The sequence below is a fragment of the Chelmon rostratus genome, chromosome 5, assembly GCF_017976325.1.
Source record: "Chelmon rostratus isolate fCheRos1 chromosome 5, fCheRos1.pri, whole genome shotgun sequence".
NCBI classification, from domain to species: domain Eukaryota; kingdom Metazoa; phylum Chordata; class Actinopteri; order Chaetodontiformes; family Chaetodontidae; genus Chelmon; species Chelmon rostratus.
Window position 1 is genome coordinate 2,582,574 of NC_055662.1, and position 18,995 is coordinate 2,601,568.

At 41.3% G+C, this 18,995-nt stretch overlaps 1 protein-coding gene across 1 annotated transcript in view; it reads left to right on the forward strand.

The window, feature by feature from the left end:
* whrnb (whirlin b) overlaps positions 1-18,995 on the forward strand; it is an 83,236-nt gene that overhangs the window by 54,613 nt on the left and 9,628 nt on the right. Inside the window, exons 6-10 of the mRNA XM_041936360.1 lie at positions 10,754-10,908; positions 12,361-12,543; positions 15,740-15,814; positions 16,895-17,588; positions 18,684-18,832. Coding sequence (XP_041792294.1) covers positions 10,754-10,908; positions 12,361-12,543; positions 15,740-15,814; positions 16,895-17,588; positions 18,684-18,832 — 1,256 coding nt within the window. The remainder of the gene's footprint in view (positions 1-10,753; positions 10,909-12,360; positions 12,544-15,739; positions 15,815-16,894; positions 17,589-18,683; positions 18,833-18,995) is intronic.

Sequence of the window (18,995 nt, forward strand, 5' to 3'; positions counted from 1 at the left end):
CAGCTAACGGCTTTTCTCATCACGTAATGCATATTTTGTTACCTCCAGGTCTAGTCACTTTAACTCACTCACTTAACATGGCCTGTTCATGGCATGGCATTTATTCCGCAGATTTTAATGTGACTCACAAATTCCGAAGTTCCACTCTTTCTGTTGACAGGATTCAGTGAGCAGGGCCTATCGAGCACACTTCTTCCAACTTATAGAACTTATTAACTATATGCTGCTACTGTTCATGTTTAACAGCATTATATTGCATTTAACTCTTCTTTTACCATTCAGCAGGAGGTCCTGGTCTGATCTGGTCAGCGTCTGAGCAGTGTATGCTGGTCGACCTGCTTACGGTGCACCTCTAGTACTTATAGTACTTACTGCATTCCCCGTTGGTTGGGTTGGTTAGGTTTACGCATGAGGAGTGAGATTAGTTAAGGTTAGGGTAAGAATATCAGTGTAAGCCAATCAAAGCAGTGTAGGGCGGGTCATGCCTTTGACATCCGGGGGGGGGGGGGGGGGGTAATGCCTGTGGAGCAGTGGACCTGCATTATTAACCCTTTGTGTTTTACATAATTACATAATTGTTGCATAATTTTGACACTACATCAGTGAATATAAAATGCACTCATGTAACAGTTATGGTAATGATCAAGACTCTCTATTATATCCTGTGTTGCTCATTTCCCCACCGCCTTCCCATCAGCTCTTTTATAAAATCTGCATTGACATTGCAAACAGCTGAGCTACATGCTAATATGTGCACCGACACAGTCTGCATCAAAGGCTCTGCTATAATTAAGCAGCTATTCTTCTGAAAAGGGTCCAATTTCTATGCCCCAAGCAGTCAAGGCCTAATGAGTTTTGTAATTTAAGATCGGATGGGTGGCCATGTTGATTTAATGCATGTCCAACAAGCATTTAAACAGCCGCTGGGTAACTATTAATGAATCAAGAGCAGTGTACAAAGGATGCTCCTCTGAAAGCTGAATGGGTGCTGAGGGAGAAGACATGTAGTATTCAGGGCTTTTATCATAGTGACTTGACTGGGGAGTTATCAAAAAGCAGCTTGTTAGTAAAGGCAGTGTGCTGTATATTAATTAGGGCCCAGCCCTGCAGATGTGATTGGTAAGCACATGACTGCTGACACGTCATAATTTAGAGGACATCTGAGAGTTGCACAATGCCTATCCCTCACACACACACAAACACACATAGGCACATACACTTACAATACACACACCAACCTGCCTCCTAATGACTAATCAATAAATCAAATTAACAAGGAAATGTTAATTACATAATATGTCCCCTTGGGAATTTTTTTTCACGGTTGAATTTTTACACACAAACAGGAACACAAGCACAAAATACAAAATACAAAATATCACACCTAATCCTTCCTTTAGAGTACATGCCATCGTGGATGTAAAGCTTGTCGGAGACATTTACATTATTACAGCATAGTGACGTACATCCTTCTAACTCCCCTCCAGAAAGAATTTCATTCAATGTCATTTACATAACCTTTTTTTTTTTAAAGATTTTATCCCCACTAAATGTCACATAAAACAAGCACTTAAAATGCAGGCAACTTCTAAGGCAACATGTGAACTAAAAACAAACTACATAATGTATAGGGAGCTATAGGCTCCTCTATTTCGTCCATAAGAACATTCCCAGACCAATAAAATATGTCCTAATGCAAAAATGACACAAGCTATCATACAGACTGAACTACTGAATAAAAAAGACTGAAGCATCTACACGCAAAAACAGTACTGAAGTCAAAATATCCATATTGACTGGTTCATGCTGGACTGTGAACTGGCCAAACTACAGTCCCTTTGGACTGAGCCACTGCCACCCCATATAGAATGTTCATTCTGACCGTGGCCATGTTGGGCCCCGAATGGCCACCCTGCCCTAACCCCCTTGCCCATGCCTAATATATGTAATCTCCAAATTACCTTTAAAGATTTAAACTATAACTATTAAATACTTAGTTATACTTATTAAGTACATTTTTTATTGCACATGGAGCATTCTTAGAGGGCACATGTTTCTTCTACCATTCAGGCATCCAAGAGGGCACTTTTTCTGAACATCTGGGGGCTGCAGCCCTGGGGTAGTTGCCTGCATGTATTTCTTTTGTTTTCCAGCAGTATCCACTCTTGGCAACCAAAACACATTCGGCAAAACAAATTACTGGTATATATGTTAGAGTTTAGAAAAAGTCGCAACTGACTTACTAATTATTTATTTGATTAAAAGATGACTTTTGAAGTTTTGCACATTAAATCAAAACAGATTTTATCGACATTGTCAGTCATTTGTTCATTAAACAAAACAATCACAAGTTTACCAGTCTGGTCCCTGTTCGCGCTAACAAAATTCCATCCAGTCATAAAAAGCCAGTACATAGACCTGATAAGACTATTTTGTCAAACTACTTTTCAAATGTCAGTAACATACCATCAAGATGACCTCTTTATAGTCTCTCTTCTTCTTGTACCATGCTGTGAGCGACAAAGACCACCTAGTCTTTTGTAGCTTTTTGTGTTCTTTAGATTGCTGGCAAAAAACACGAAAATATTGTGATAAAAAGTTTGTGTCTCTTCAGACGTTTTCATTTCTTGAACCTGGAGATAATGTAATACCGCAGCTGACATCAGGAAAATCACAGTTTGGATTTCCAAGATTTGCATGACTGCAAAATGTAATCTAAGTAGTGTTCAGTTAAAAAACTAAATCTAAACTTCCTAAGCATCTGTGCTCGTAACAACGTTCCTGTGTTGGGAAGAGTCTCATTTGTTCACACAGAGGCTTTTCTGGCTGGATTCTCATGAGACGCAATAATTTCAGTGACCCAGTCTGGAGTCTCATCTGCCAGCATCTGCTGGAAATGCAGATGGAGGGACTTTGGGCGCAGATGCAGTTTGATGTGCTTTTTACTTTATGGCTGTTTAAAATGCAAACCCTCTACTGCCTCAAAATACAGGCAGAAATCATGCTCTGTTGTCGTTTGCTGCCTTTCCTTGTCAAAGTGAAAGTTAAACTATATATTTCCTTGGTTGACTGTTTTATAAGGCCTCTTGCCACTTTAATTGTTTTGTCTCCACATGGTGTCAGGATATGCTTCAGACTAATTTAACCCTGACCTTATGAAAATATAATAAGATTTTTCTTTCCCTCAACACAAGACAGTTTTTATGCAAGTCAGCTCCTCTAGGCCAGGGGTGGAGAACCTTTTACTTATCAAAGCCATTTCAGTTTCAGTAATATCTTTTGAGGGCCGTACTAAATTGGTGACCATATAAATCACACTAGCCTCTAATGCAATTGCTGGAACTGCTTCTCTTTCGTGAGGTGTCTGGTGTCAGGTGGTACTGATGATGATGATGATGCTACGTGCAGCTAGTTTTCCAGAGTTGGGTCAGTCAGTCTTGAGCAGCAGTCTTTGCAAGAGTCAGATTTAAAAAAGAGCTGCTCACAGTAGGTTGTTAGTTTCATTTTATCAGCTGGTTCCACATTAAAACAATGTAGCAAAAAATATGTTGAGTTTTATTTACTTTTCATCTCCTGAAACCTCTGACCTAACGCCTGAAGGAGTTTTCACCAGCATATTCAGATGTCATAGCAGGCTTTTTTTTTTTTTGGGAAAGTACGCAGTGTTTCCTCTTTCCAGCTGCACTTTTATTAATCAGCTTTAATTAATCATTTAAAATGATCTCACACTGAAAGCAGAGAGCTGAGAAGCTGCTGGAGCTTGAGGTTCAGCTCTGAGAGGTTCTTGGTAATGTCCACCATGAAGGCCAAATCATATAAACACTTCTTATCCCTAAATTCCACAACAGATTTTCCCTTCATCTCCATAAATTCTTTGAGACAGACACTTTGGAACAGTTTCAGCAGTGGCAGCATCAGCTGCAACAAGTTACTCCTTCACAAATTCTCTTTCTGAATGAAGTTTCACCTTCTAAACTATTAGTTTGTTCACTGGAAAACTTGCCTGCAGAGCACTGTCTCTGTGAAAGTGGCATGTTTGGCACCCAAACTATGATGAAGAGCATAAACTTTATCCGAGCACTTTTGGCCTCACAGCTCACCCAGTTTTGGAGCTATAATGGCTCCTATGATCTGTGTTTTTCCGTCACTGCAAGCGCGTCCCCACAAGCTAATGTAGGCACACTGTCTCACCTTTTACTTTAGCAAAAAATCATTTGCCCATTTCTCTTGGTAAGCTTGATACTGTATCTACATGACAGCAACTGCTAAGTGCATGTTGCATTCAGGGACCACTCAGAAAGACGTGTTAGGTTTCCATTTTCTGTTATTTGCTTTTATCACTGAAAAAAAGATTTGCTGTCTAGAAAATGGTTTTGGATTTCTGAGCTGCTTTATGTAGTTAGCCTCGTGCTACCCAAAGGCTGCACACTCCCCACACCTGCTCTAGGGAGTAATTTATTATCCTTCTGCCTGCCTTCTCACTGTTTTGCCTTTATTTCCTCTGTAAGTCTTTATTTAGATGTTTATGTTTATTGTTTCAGATTTATGTGGCCCGCAGATGCAGTGCATTAACATTTTGTTGTGCCTCTTTCACCTCCTCCAGATGATCCAGGGTTCAGATGATTAGCACAATAACAGTGAAACTGCTGAAAACACAGTCACAACACCTCTGAAACTTCAGAATGTGCTCTTAAAACTGTAATTCAACAAGACTGATCCCAAGAAAAACAACAGCATCTGCCATTTGCTCAAATGCTTAATGATTGGGCCATAATTGCAGCCCTATTGGATAATTCTGCATGCCATGATTAAATCAAGTTCTGTGCCAACACAGGAAGTTTTAGTAACAAAAAAGTCCTCTGACTTGTCCTTGTTGTTGTTGTTTTGTCTTTTAACTTCCTGTATGCACTGGAAGTGGGATTGCAATGCATTGTGTAGGTGGATATCTGTGGACATCTGCTGCTAGTGATAACCTGGCACCTGCATTTTAGCAAATAACGGATAAGTTTTACTCATGCCAGAGCTGGAAGGATACGCTTTCTTCCATGGCAGTCTGACAAACGTTGACGGCTGTTAACATAGCTGTGCTAACTAGATCTGTACTCCTGCACTCATGATCAGATGGTCATGTTTTTAACATAATAATCCTAATCTACGTAATGTTTATGTACAGTATGTATCGCTATGATATCATCACAGAAGTGTGGCCACTGGCCATACAACAGTAGTGTAATGGTAGTGAAAAAATACAGTATTTCTCAATCCAAAACACAGGCACAGTGGAGACTCATTAGACATTACACTCTTAAATGTCTTATGCCGGGATCTGACTACACAGTAACGTTGTCTTTGACGATGGTCAGCGTGTCAGATCTAACGATCACAGCGTCATGAACTCTAGTCCTGGTCGGGCAACTGGCAAGACTACACATATGACCTTGACCAATCACAGCACTTATTTCATGATTACGCCCGAGTTTAGATGTCATCAGGGAGGCGGGTGAAGCAGCTGTCAGTCAAAAGGACAGAAGCTTGTGTGAGATGCTGGTGGTCTTGTTTACTGAAAAACAAAGAAGAGAAAGAAAAACAGCTGTGGATGTGCTAAAACATTTTAAGCAAATGCGAGAGGCAGTGTAGAGGCGGTGTAAACTGCAGCCCATTTGGTCAATATTGTATCTACTGTGTAGCATCTGGATAAGGATTAGGACAGGTTCAACGAGTTTCACACATAGTCATTTTATTTCCATACGTATTTATTCTACACGGAGCAGGCCTGGCTGTGTTGCATCAAACAGGCTACTTAAACATTATATTTGGAACTAGACAATTCCGGTGCCGCCGAAATTTTGACAGTGGCACGAGGGGGCTGCTGGTGTTATCTATACCACTGTTTCTCAAGCCTGGTCCTGGAGTACCACTGCCCTGCATGTTTTAGATGTATCCCTGCTCCAGCACACCTGATTCAAATGAATGGCTCGTTATCAGGCCTCAGCAGAGCCCAGTAACGAGCTGAGCATTTGAATCAGGTGTGTTGGAACACACCTTACATAGAGCAGCAGAGCAGGGCAGTTGGTGCAAGATCCCTCTTTATTTAAATTTGGTGGGGGCTAACCCTTTAAAATTGAAATCAGACGTGAGAAGAGACGTTTGTCTACAAAAGGATCCAAAAATTATGTGTCTCCTATTCACCGTTTGGAGTTTATGGCAAAAAAAAAAAAATTCTGGTGATTTCTCACTGCCTCTCGCACTCTAGCTGATGACATCACCCACTCTAGGGGTAGTAATTCTGAGCATTTTTTGAGAAACTTTATGGTCTTCAGATGGTCATAGCTCGAAAACCGTAAGAGATATCAAAAAGTGAGCTAAGGTTCATTTTGAGCCGACAAAATTATCTACGTTTTAAAGTTTGAATGAAGTCTCTAGGAGAAAGTATGGCGAGGCAGTGGAAACTTGAAAAGGCTGAAATATGAGGAAATTTCCCATTCATTTCTTATGGGAAATTTCACAGTTTTTTGCAAATAACTTTGCGAATTATTAACGAATCCTGTCATAACTACAGAGCACACCATTACCGATTGAGCCACACATTTTGATATATAGTGAGGGTTTTCTCAAAGCTGCGGGACGAGTTAGTTCTAGTAAATTCTGGCGGAATATGAAAAATAAAAAGAAAAAACGCGAGAGATTACAATAGTGGCTCGAGCTATGCATTGCCTCATAACACTAATTAGTAGCTCACTAACAACATGCTCCTGGAGTTATGATTACTCCCACAGTCAGGACCAGGGATAACGTTCTGACAGCATAGCCCGCTACTCGCTGGGCTGATGAAGTGTTTCTCACCAACATTCGTCTTTTCTGACTCGCTCATGGTTCTCCCTCGAGGAAACGTCAGACAGGCAGGGGTTCTGTTGCCACAACAAACTTTTCCTGTCTTTCGCTGTCCCACTTGACAGCAGCAACCTCTGCATCCCCCCCTCCTCCTCCTCCTCTTCACCATGGTTACCTGACTGCGCTCTGAAGAGAGCTCCTGATTGGTCAACGCTCAGGAACATGTCATAGGAGATGACAAAGATTTTCTGACATGCTAGACTTTTCGTCGGGGTGTCGTGGGGCGTCCCAGATGCTGCATGACAGGTTGTTAAGCATGTCACACTAGACACTATATTCTGATTAATCAGCATCACATCCTTCTCTTTCCCTTCATAACTCTGTTACTGAACCGAGCGTACAAAGATGAGCCAATAAGAGCCAGAAAATCTCCAGTGTGCAAACATATAGAGGTCTATGCTGTGTGCTCAACATTTAGACATCTAGAACAGCATCAGTCTGCCTCCAGAGGAAAGCAACTGGCCGGGGATTTGTTTTTTTGAGCTCTGACAATAAAGTAATATTTTTCTGACTTTTAAGTGCAACAGTTAGATTCATATTGAATTGTTCAATATTATATAAGTTTATATGTTAAAGGACTACCATAAAATGATATGCTTATTTACTGTATATTTTAATGATGACACTTAAAAATTGGTTCAGTCAATATGCATTACCTGTGACCAGATAGTGCAGCTTATTATTTCTAAGAATGGCAAAGAATGGTAAAGTTGTGTAGTCTCACCCTGCAATCTCAACAGTCCGAGGTGCGCGTCCGACTGCGACATCATGACTGTTGCATCAGCATCATCGACAGCTGCACACATTAAACAAGCCAACAACAGCGTGCAGTGCAGGGGACATTTTATTCTACTCTCACACATATGTATCTGTTACTTCATATTGGCAAACCAATAATGAAACAACCCAATATTTTTTACCACCTTAAAAGTGGGAGACAATTCAGGAAGACAGCTTACACAAAAAACATACAACTAGCATTATTATGGCCTACTTACTACACTTTGGTTTCTCAGGTGGGACCTATTAAAGCTGCAGCTTGCATTTCCCAGATGAATGCAATCAGTCTTTCCACTCTGTCTTACATTTCTTGGTCAGGTCCCTCTCAGAGCAAGTTGAAATGAACAAGCTTCTTTGGTGCTCAGTGAAGAGGGGGGAAAAAGCGTTCTCACAGCCTTTTACTATAAACAGTAAGTCTGGTGATGCATGAGCCGTAACAGTCTACAAGGGAAACACGACTCAGCATCGTCTATCACAAAGTACTTACATGTGAGGTTATAAGGAATTGCACTGCTTAATTCTCCAAGGACTGGGAGAAGAACTTATCTATATATATGAAAAAAATAAAGCTGGACAGGTTCAAAGGGCAGTGAAGTCGTGTTTGTACTGTCAACTCACAGAAGAGAGTGTAAATACCTACAGTCAGTGTGTAGACCTTCACCTCCCTGCATCCTCTCCTCCTGCACGACTGTGACAGACAAAATGACCTTCTCTTAGTTCATCAGAGTAGAAATAAGCATTTCATTGCAGTCTAACATGCTTTGATGCTGCCAAAAAAACCCCAAAAAACAAAGATGTTTACATCAACTAGCTTTAGTAGCTAGTTGATTATTATTAGCAATAATAAGCTGTAAAAAAGATTTAGTCTTTGACTACATTCTCTAGTCTGCAGTCTATTTTTATTCCTTTTCCTCTCAGACATGTATGTGTATATATATATATATATATATATATATATATATATATATATATATATATATATATATAATGCTGATTTCTCAAGGATCTGAATACTGCATGTCAATGTCGTGGGTCAGAGGTTTGTGTTTGGAAATCAGTCGGGAATCATTTACTTTACATTTGTAAAGCTTGTGGCTAAAGTGCCAATTTCTCCATCCTCCGCAGTTGAGGAAGGTGTGGGTGGAGGCCAGCAGTTCTCTATAACTCTGCATCGCTCTGCATTCCTCAGAGATTTACAGTATGGTCGCTAAGCCTCTGTCACTTTTGTTTTTGCAAACCAATCAAACCCCTGAAAGATTTGATCTGTCTTGCAATGACACTTTGTCTGCATATTCTGTTTCACTCTGACATTTGTTACAGGACAGAAGCTTTCTGCTCCTGCTGTCATTTTAATGGCAACAATCACAAGCAATTTCTTGCGTTCATTAGTTTGCAGGACTTTCAGTGATTCCTCTGTGCCTGTCCCTCTGTCTGTTGATTAATATTGACTCTGGGAAACTTTGGTTGTGACATCAGTTCGGCTAGCTTGATGCATTTGATTAGATTGCTCAGATGAAGGTCACTAACAGGACATCAGACAGGAACAAGACAGGCAATTTGGATCACAGACTAAAGAATTTCCCTAGATTATCTTCCTCCTCCTCCTCGTTGCTACTTCAACTGCAATTTGTTTTTTTAATCTGCAGAGAAGCCGATTAATGTTTTAACACTGCATGCCCTTTATACCCTTCTATTTTTGCAATAAATAGTGATGCAATGGCCTTCAAATAAAGAATTTGGGTGCACTGCCTCCAATTCAATTTAGCCACAGCCATGAGCCCCTGATACCACACAATCATTTCAATCAGGCAAGACAAGTGACTGAAGTAAAGATAATTGTTTATTATGACAGATGATATGTGATTATTAAGTCTTATCAGAAAGTCTTTGGTGCTTAGACTCCACAGGGAGCCTTTGTAATGGAGGGGCATCACCCTGAGCAGCAGCAAGATAAAACCCCCAGATAGATAAGATAAAGGCAGCTGATGGCTGTGTTGGTTGATAATGATGATGATGAAATGATGAAGATGTGGTGGGGGGTATGTGCATGAAAGAACTGAGGCAGAGAGAAAATCTGATTTAAAATAGACAGCAGCAAGATGATAGGCTAATGGTGAAGGTGTGTCACTGCTATTGGATGCATGTGAACAGTTGATATCTTAACAGCCAATGACAGCAAAGAAATTATGAGTGAGCATATGTGAGAGGAGTGAATGCTGGAAGATATGAGAGATAAACTAAGCATGACTGAACTTTCACAGAGCTTCTTAGCTCAGAGTGTCAAAGTGTTTCCCTGAGCTTTATATCATGCCAATACACTTGACGGCCGGAAGTCAAGGTCAAATTCAATCTACAATCTCTCACAAAGTATCAATTTTCCAATTCAACAAATGATTAAGCCTTCGGTTATACGTAATGCTTCCTCATCAATGGCTTTTTAAGAGTCTCAGTTATTATGTTGTGTTTTACTTGAGCATCATCATCACTGAGCCGTGTAAGTCTCAACATTGAGACGTATCATGCAGAGGCTTTTTAACAGTCAGTTTCCACCATCTAATGAACTGTTTATTTGTTTGGCCCCATTCACAGCTATAACTTTGTGGGAGGGAAAATCTTTCCCAGCAGCCTTTTCCCTGCTTGCAGGTTCCTATTTATTCTCTTTATTCCATACAAAGGTTTTCACAGTCAGAGTAAAACCACAGGACCTCGCTGAAACTCTCTCAATCTACCAACCGTGAGAAGAGCTGTTTCCAAGTCGAGCTGCTTATGAAGATAACAATGATTGAGTCTTAAAGGCAAACAAGTTCTGACTGACTCGCCCTGCAGCTTTGAAGTGGCGCCTTTTCCCTGAGTGAGATAAGCTCAGCCATTGCCATGTGTGTACAGGATGAGAGGGGAGGATGGGAGGTCTGCACGCAACTTTCCGTCTGCATGCTATTGGGCTTGTAGAGTTAGATAGCTTTTCTTAATCTCTCTGTGTCTAACCCTTATTTTTCTCTCTTCCTTTTTCCATTTATCTTTCCTCATACATCAACGTATCTGTCCATCCAGCCGGCAGTGTACAGAGGTGTCGGCCCACCAGGTGCTCAGGTGTCTCTGGAGCAGCAGGCCTACATGCTGTTGACCGAGCCAGAGAGGCAGACCATGGCGTACTACCTGCAGGAGTACCAGGAGGGACACATAGGAGTGGAGCCGCTGGCCATGGCTCTGTTTGAGCTCTTCAACACACATGCAAAGGTACAGCAGCCTGCAGCAGCTGCAGAGTGACTGCACAGCTGGTCTCTGTGGCCCTGTTCTCACCTGCCATCCTCATGCCTCTTGGGTGATCCGGTCAGTTCATACGTTGCAGTAGAATGCGTCTCCACATGCATCTTGAGTGACAACTTGTGATCGGATCTCAACTTTGCTGCTCTATATGCAAATAAACACACAGATCAAATGAGTATGTACTTCTGCAGGACATCAGTTGAGCAGGTAGTCCTTCAGTTTGGCCCCAGGACACAATAACATTCACACTGCTAAAGGAATGCAGCCATATACCATGACCCAAGAGGTTTAGAGCTGAGATCGGATCACCCCAGATGACTATTAATGCCAGGTTTGAACAGGGCTGCAGGATCCAACAGAAAGATAAGTGTTTGGAGCTTGTGAAAAAATGTTCATAATGTAGCTCATCAAGAAAGCTTGAGTGTATCTGAAAGTGTGGATATATAGCTTGATATTCACACCAAATGTCTTTTTTGTCTCACCAGATGTAAAAAGCGACTTAGATATTTGGAACTTCACAAGGGAATTTTGTACATAAAACGTGTGATACACAGTAGGACTACAGTCAACTAGGAAACACCTTATTAACATTTACAACTGCAGTCTTGGACAGAATACTGTAAAAACCCTGTAATGATGACTTATTTACATTTATTGTTGCAGATAACTATTTACTTCGCATAACTAAATATTTTCTACTAATGGCTTTTTCAAAAGTCAGAAGTGAATCAGCTGGAATGTTCTGTTCTCACATTTTTGCACTTTCTGCCACCAATGAGCAGGTTCATTAAAATGAAAATGTTCCAGTCATAACATTTCCCTCCCCAAAGAGACTGGCAGCCAACCATGTGGCTACATTAAGGCGTTGTCAAGTCAGTTTAGAACCAGATGAGACCTAAACTTATCATGAATATCCAGAACTCCAGTTAAGGACTTAAAATTTTATAACTAATGTTTGCTAACTACAATTTCCAGGATGTATTCAGCTGCTCTTGGTGGCAATTATAAGTTCAAAACAACAAAAACGTCAGGAAATAATTTTGAGATGGAAATTAGGATCCATTGTCTCTTTGTGAAGACACGTTGTTTGGTGTCCTGTTCACCCTTAAAACCTGGTATTTTATAGAACAGGTGAAAAGTCTGCAGTGATAAAGTTATTTTTTTCTCCACTTTTTCTCTACTTTACATTAAAGCCCAACATAAACTTGTTCTCTGCTAATTATATTGTGTGGGTATTATTCAACCAAAGTCACAGTGTGTAGGATTGAAGTAGTTTGAAAGATGCTGTAATCATATAGAAACAAATACAAATCCTGCACATAGTAACTTTAAAACAGCGTACTGTGATCTCTGCAATGTTCTGCTTTTTGCCCTCATGCACGCTCTTATCCCAGTTTTCTTTTCGTTTCTCCTTCTCTCCAGTTGTCCATGTTGTCTGAGGTGAGGAGCCTGGTAGCCCCCCAGGATCTGGATTTTTACGACAGACTGGTGTTGCACCGGGAGAGGGAGGCCCATCAAGCCTGGCGTGGAGGCCTTGGAGTGCTGCATCCACAGGGTCACTGCAACCACGCAGCCTCTATGATCCATAATACGGTCCCTGCTACGGTATATCCCTCATCTACTAAACCTGAAAATGTGACATTCATTGAAATATTTTCTTGACTTGTTCCACGTTGCCACTTTAATCTGACCTCATTCAAAGATGCATATCAAATACATTAGTGGTAATAGAGTAAGATAAGAGCTGACGGGGCAACTCTCATGCTGGAATTTTTAGCTTGTAAAAGGCTAAATCATCTGAGAATAAATATTGATTAAAAATGATTTGCTACACGCCAAATTCAACTTTCAAGCTGTGCCAACTGGCTGCCACAAAGTGCTGCTTGTTCATTTCATTAGTAATTAACCAAACAGACTGCACCTCTTGTGGACTGATGTGACTGGATAAAAGAGGTGACAAAGCAGTATTTCTGAATTTGTGTTCTTGTGGACATCAAACACGGCCCAATTCAAAGGTCTCTTCAGGTGGAATCTTCACTGATGAAGATTCACAAATGAAATAAGACATGAAGACATTCTTTGGTTTACTGTAAATTCAGCAAAATACAGCAAAACCGAGGCTGGTTAATGAACACAAAACTGAAACTGAATCAGACGGCCTCGCCTTACATCACCTGATTAGCTCCCCCATGGGGTCCCTTTACAGGGTACCACCCCTCCTGATCCGTTTTTGGGAATTTTCTGCAATTAGTTTCTGATTCTTTGTTGGCTTGGCGTTCTGCTCATTGTCACCTCATTGATTGGCAGTAATCCGATCAATATTCTCAAACATGACGGTGACAAAGAAATAAAATAAGAACCCTCAGGCCTTTAATACTCAGACGTCACATACGTTGGGTTGTCTGACAATCACACATCAAATCTAGTTAACAGTCACGCTTAAAACATACCTGCACTCTTCAGAAGACACACACACACACATGTATTTCTACTTTAGCAACTGACAAGTATCTCAGCAGCCATTTGCCAGTCCTATATTCTAATTATCATCCTACAGCTGTTACAGTGTCACCACTAAAGTTTTGATGTTTTTAGGCAAAAAACGAATTGCTTTGATTTCCAATATGTTGTCAAAGTCATCTCGGCATGTAGCAAGCTGTCTCAGGAGATGACTGATCGTTCAGCGTGCAGTGTCACCCCTGGTTTGAGCAGCGTCCTCTCGGCAAGCACTCTGGTACTTTACCAGAGGGTGGGGTACCTCTGATGTTCCTATCCGTTCCAAAGTTTTTTTTGTTTTGTAAAATTTGTTCCAAAACTTTCAATTAGCATTCATCCGACTGTCATTAGTCTGAGAAGCACCAGAATAGTCAGAGGATGGTGACTCTGGTCAGCCAAAAACGTTAATATGGGTAAATCCATTTGGATTGCTCACATGTGTAAAACATACTGATACTTGATGCCAGTATATCAAACATTTCTGAGCAAATATAGAGGTTTATCTTTTGATTTGTGGAATGATGTGTGCGTAGACATGGGAACAGTGACTCTGTTATGACTCTTTCAACCTCAGCCTTTATTTTATGTCTTCAGAGACACGTATCGTTTTTCCTTTCCCTCAGTCTCAGCTTCGTAGCATCAGTCTATGACATAGAGCAGCTCGTCTTTGTGGCAGGTCAGTGACGATGTAGTATTGATGTTTTTACTGTGGCCCACATCAATCCAGGGACCTCATTCTTCCAGGTTACAGTCTGCTTCTGATCCACTTCCTCCGGCAGTCCTGCCCCTAAAAGATGCAACACATTAACATGACGCTGTTTTTGCTTGAATAAAGTGCGGCTTATTTTATCTTCTGCTTCATGATTCTGGCCCACTGCCCGAAGTGGTGACCAAACTCTTTGGGCCCACAGGTGTTCGGGTGTATTTGTCTTGTCATGGTTAGCTATTTGATGCTGCTATTAAAAACTTGCTGGGCACAGGGCTTGCCACAGCACACCATGTGTCTGCATAATTGCCTGCGCTGACAAATTCATTATTGTGGCTGTGAAATTACAACCCCTCGATAAAAAGATAATTGCATTTAATTGACAGCCACTTAGTTACTCAGCGAGAAACAATACGATTCATTGTAGAAACAGCATGTTATGACACCCCATTATCTCATCAGATAGATGTTTCTGTGCAGGTTGGCTGTAAGTAGCCTTTTAGAATAGACAATAGCTGTAACTGCCCATCTCTTGGCATGCTCCCACACCAAGAGATGGAGGAGGGGGTATTTGGAGATGTGCATGAAGAGTCAGAGCCCTTTTGACTGAACCTTATAAAGAGAACAAAAAAATCCTGTTTGATAATATTTTATAGTCCAGGGGTGTAAATGTTAAAATGATAAAACAAAAACTGCACACATGGCAACCCTTGGCAGAAACCAGATTGCTGGGGTCCTTTGACTGGTGTGTTTCAGCATTTCTCAGTGTTTTCCCAGTGTTTTTGATGAAAAGAGGCCTAAGAGAATTCTGTCATTATTAAAATGGCCACGAAGAGGGACAATTTATTATAAATGAGCTAAAATCAGGACAATTCAAATTGGATCGTCCATTTTTTTACATTTCATTAACAAGTTTGGAATTGCTAATTGTGAAGGAGTCATTATTGCCTGGTGGAAAAGGGTGAGGCCTGGTGAAATAATGAGTTATGTTTTTTTCACTGAAGACTAATTGTTACAAAGAAATCGTGGCTCAAGACTCACAGGTGACGAGCATCATGGCAGGCGCAGCAGTGTGTGAATGAGCTGTTCATCCAGTTAGAAAAAGTGAACAAAAGACCAGGAGTTCATTTTTCCTGTTTTGCAGGCATCAGAAATGGAAAATGACTGTTTTCTTCTTTTCACCTTTCATGATTTGAAGTGATTAGTATATTTTACTGCATAACAGGAGTCATTTTCATACAACACTCTTACAACATAGTCTTTGCTTGGGCTAATTTATAGTGATTACAACAGTGAAATGAAGGGGTTCTTGATCTGGACCCCTTTATCGGTCTCCTGGGGGTCCCTGAAGCCCACTTTGAAAACCATTGCTCTGTAGTAATGAAACTATAAAGCCTCCAGCCTCAAATAATTCAGCTGTTACAGAAAAAAAACCACTTTGTTCTAACTGTCTAAACTTTCGTGCACTCATTATGTTGTCCTGTGGGGCAAATCCCATCCATCTGCTATCTACATTAAGTAGGCTAAAGAAAACCACACAAAGTTTTTATTACAGAGTAAGCCCTGCAGTACTACAATGCTTCCTACTGTTCCTTTCAGACTGACGGCACTGTCGGAGGTTGGACTGAAAAAGACCAAGAGGAGAACACTAATGCCTTACAGAACATGGCACTGGTATGTGTCGTTTGTTTGATCTGCCATAAAAAGATGAATATGCAGGGATAGCTATTTTGTCTGTGCATGAGTTTCCATGATTGTCCATCTTTTAACACCCCGTATCTCAGGCTTCAGATTTGGTTTAAAACTGGAGATACAAGGCATAACTCCACAGTGCTGCCATATTTCCAGTGGACAGATTAGATTAACATAACAAAGCGAAAGCCTTATTAGGAGTTCCATTGAAACTATAATGTTCATTACAGCCCACGATGAGAAAGAGTAGGATTATAAAGACGTCACTGGGGCTAAAATCTGAAGCCTGCGGCTGAGGGCGACGCTAGAAAGGCCATAAAGTTACTAAAAGAAGTAAATAGAGTTTATCCCCTTAGAAACATGGCTCTGCTCAGCAGATTTCACGGTAATTTTACCATAAATTCATTCGATATTTCATTTGCAATTCTAACTTTTTAGCCAGAGGGGGGCAATAGATGAAAGCTTATGGAGTGTCCAAAATGTGTGCTCCCCAGAGTTCATCCTCTGGGGAGCAGAAATGTGCTCAGTGAATTTCATTGCGATCTCAGATTTTTCTTGTGTGTGTCTACAGGTGATGATATTACTAGAAGAAAGTTGAGGGTCAGGGGGTCACCAAAAAGATGAGAAGTGATTCTCTGGTGCGACCTTGAATATCCACATCTAATTTCCAAAAAATCAGCCTTGTAGATTTAGAAAGTGTAATTTCACAGTAGCACTCGACAAGAGGTCACACATCTGAAAATCATTAGAAGTGCTCTGAACCAGTGCGTGAGTGAGTGTGCAGCCAGTGGACAAGTGGACAAAAACACTAACAATCATCATCTTTAAGCCTCCCAGTCCAAAATCATGGCCTGAACTGAACTGAACACTCTGAACTTCTTGTAAACACTGATTGATCTTCTGATTTGATTCTCGGAGAAAAATAAATCAGTAACTACTGTGTCACTAAATCATCCAGGACTGAAATCTTACGGATTCTAAATTAAAGTCTTTTTTCATTTTGTTTCTTACCCTGTTAGGCTCAGAGAGTGGGTTTCATGCATCCCTTCTTTTCATTGGTAGGATGAAATGCAGGCTTCAGGTGAATCTCCCCCACCCTTCAGGGCTGCTCCTCTACAGGCTCAGAGCAGGCCGTCCAGGGAGAAGGACCTCAACTGGAAGCCTTCAGCGCGGCTGGTGCAGCCAGGCTCCAGTCTGCTCTTCACTGGTCCCACCCGGCTGCTCCAGGACTGCCTCCACAAGTCACTCAAATCCCTCCCCGCCATCCACCAGCCCTCACCAGCCTCTGCCCATCACACTTCCCTCAATGCGCTCCATCACACCTGCCAGAGTTCCCTGCAGCTCTCCGACTCTGAACAGCACAACCACCCTCATTTTGCTCATCACTTCCACCACCATGCCGCTCACCACAGCCGGCCCAGTTCAGGACACCACACCTGCCCAGGCTTCTTGCACCACCGGGACTCGTCCAGCTCTGCTAAACCAGAGGCGTCCGTCAAGCTCTCGTCCAGATCCAGCTCCTATGAGAAGTCTGCTATCTTGTCGAAGTCTGCAGCCTCTTCCAAAGCAGCATCTCCCATGCCATCCCCGCATCCATCACCCCGTCCGTCACCGTGCCCCTCCCCCTGCCCCTCTCTCATCACACCTGCTGCTCCGCCCTGTAGTCCGGACCGGCCCTGCTCACCTGCTCTCACCCAGAAAGTCATCATAACGGACATGAACCGGCTGTCTGCAGACTCCAGACCACAGCAAAGAGGTACACAAGCCGGTGGCTATGTGTGTGTTCTCCCTGTGCAGAAGTACATCCCATGCATGCCTCAACATACAAGATTATTGGGCAAAATATTGCAATCATTTTTATTGTATTGTAATTTGTGACCAATACCCACAACAACATTGACTGTGGGAAATAAATTTCTCATCTGAGTTACTCATTTACTGCTGGTGTGAATTCTCAAACAAAAGCCCATATTCAAAGTCTCAAAATATTAAATAATAATAGCCCCTTGAAGTCCCCAAAACATACGGATGTGTACTACCTCATGGCTCACATGATAAATTCTGCATAATGCACTTTAACAAGTATTCTGTTTTCATTAACTAATTGATTCCAAACACTTATTTTTCCATCTTTAAATAGATGTTAAGCTTTTTTGGTGAAAGTCAACATTTCTTGCAAATTTTTCACATTAAAAGCTTTGAAGAAAATGCTCTTTTATCTGTTATAAACTTTTTTATTTGACACTTTGCAAGTTATCAGATTTATTTACATGTGAAGAGAGTGGGGATGACATGAACCACAGGGCAGTGGTTACATGGTAAGAGGCCACAGGGCATCCAAACCAAAAGTCTAAGGTAGGCCTTTGTTTCAAATGGACAGAGCAGCTACACAAGCTAGTGGTGCTTAATACACTCATTTTCTGCCAGAAACTGTGATCAAAGTTCAACAAAATTGAACTTTTAAACTAATCATCAACCCAATCTGAATTTTTTGTGCAATCTAACTCTGTAATATAGAGAGGATTCGGATACCAATTTAGAAAATGCATCCATTGGGTTTATTTTTTTTACATTCCATTACATCCTAGTTAGCTGCTTTGTTGGATTACGTGTTGCCTGTTATTCTGTGGACAACTTCACAAAAGCTATTCACTCTTTTTGTTTGAAACCGACATTAACCGACACCAAGATTAAAATAATATGAATAATAATAATAATATAAAGCCTGTCTCAGATAAACTTTCTCTTTGCAGCTGAGGCAAAAAAAGTGGTTTCTACCCAAGAACAGACAATACTTCTGGTGTCGTATGTATTACCTCTTTGTGCACTAACATTATATTGTCCCATCCAGGGGCCACCCTGTCCCAGCTATCAGACAGTGGCCAGACTCTGAGTGAGGACAGTGGTGTGGATATAGCTGAGGCAGGAGGCCTCAGTAAGGATGGCAGCCCTCGACCCAGCAAGAACCAGCAGGGCCATGTGGAACAGCCAGGGGCCCATGCACCTCCTCTGGGGGCCACCAGACAAGTAAGGACTTTGTTCTGTCATATATAACCACTTCAACAAGTCATTAGATTCACCAAATTGCTCATAGTTTATTTCTTTTATTCTTGATTTCTTTTGTTTTGCAGTTGTTCTTAACAAATCCAGATTGCCCTGTCCC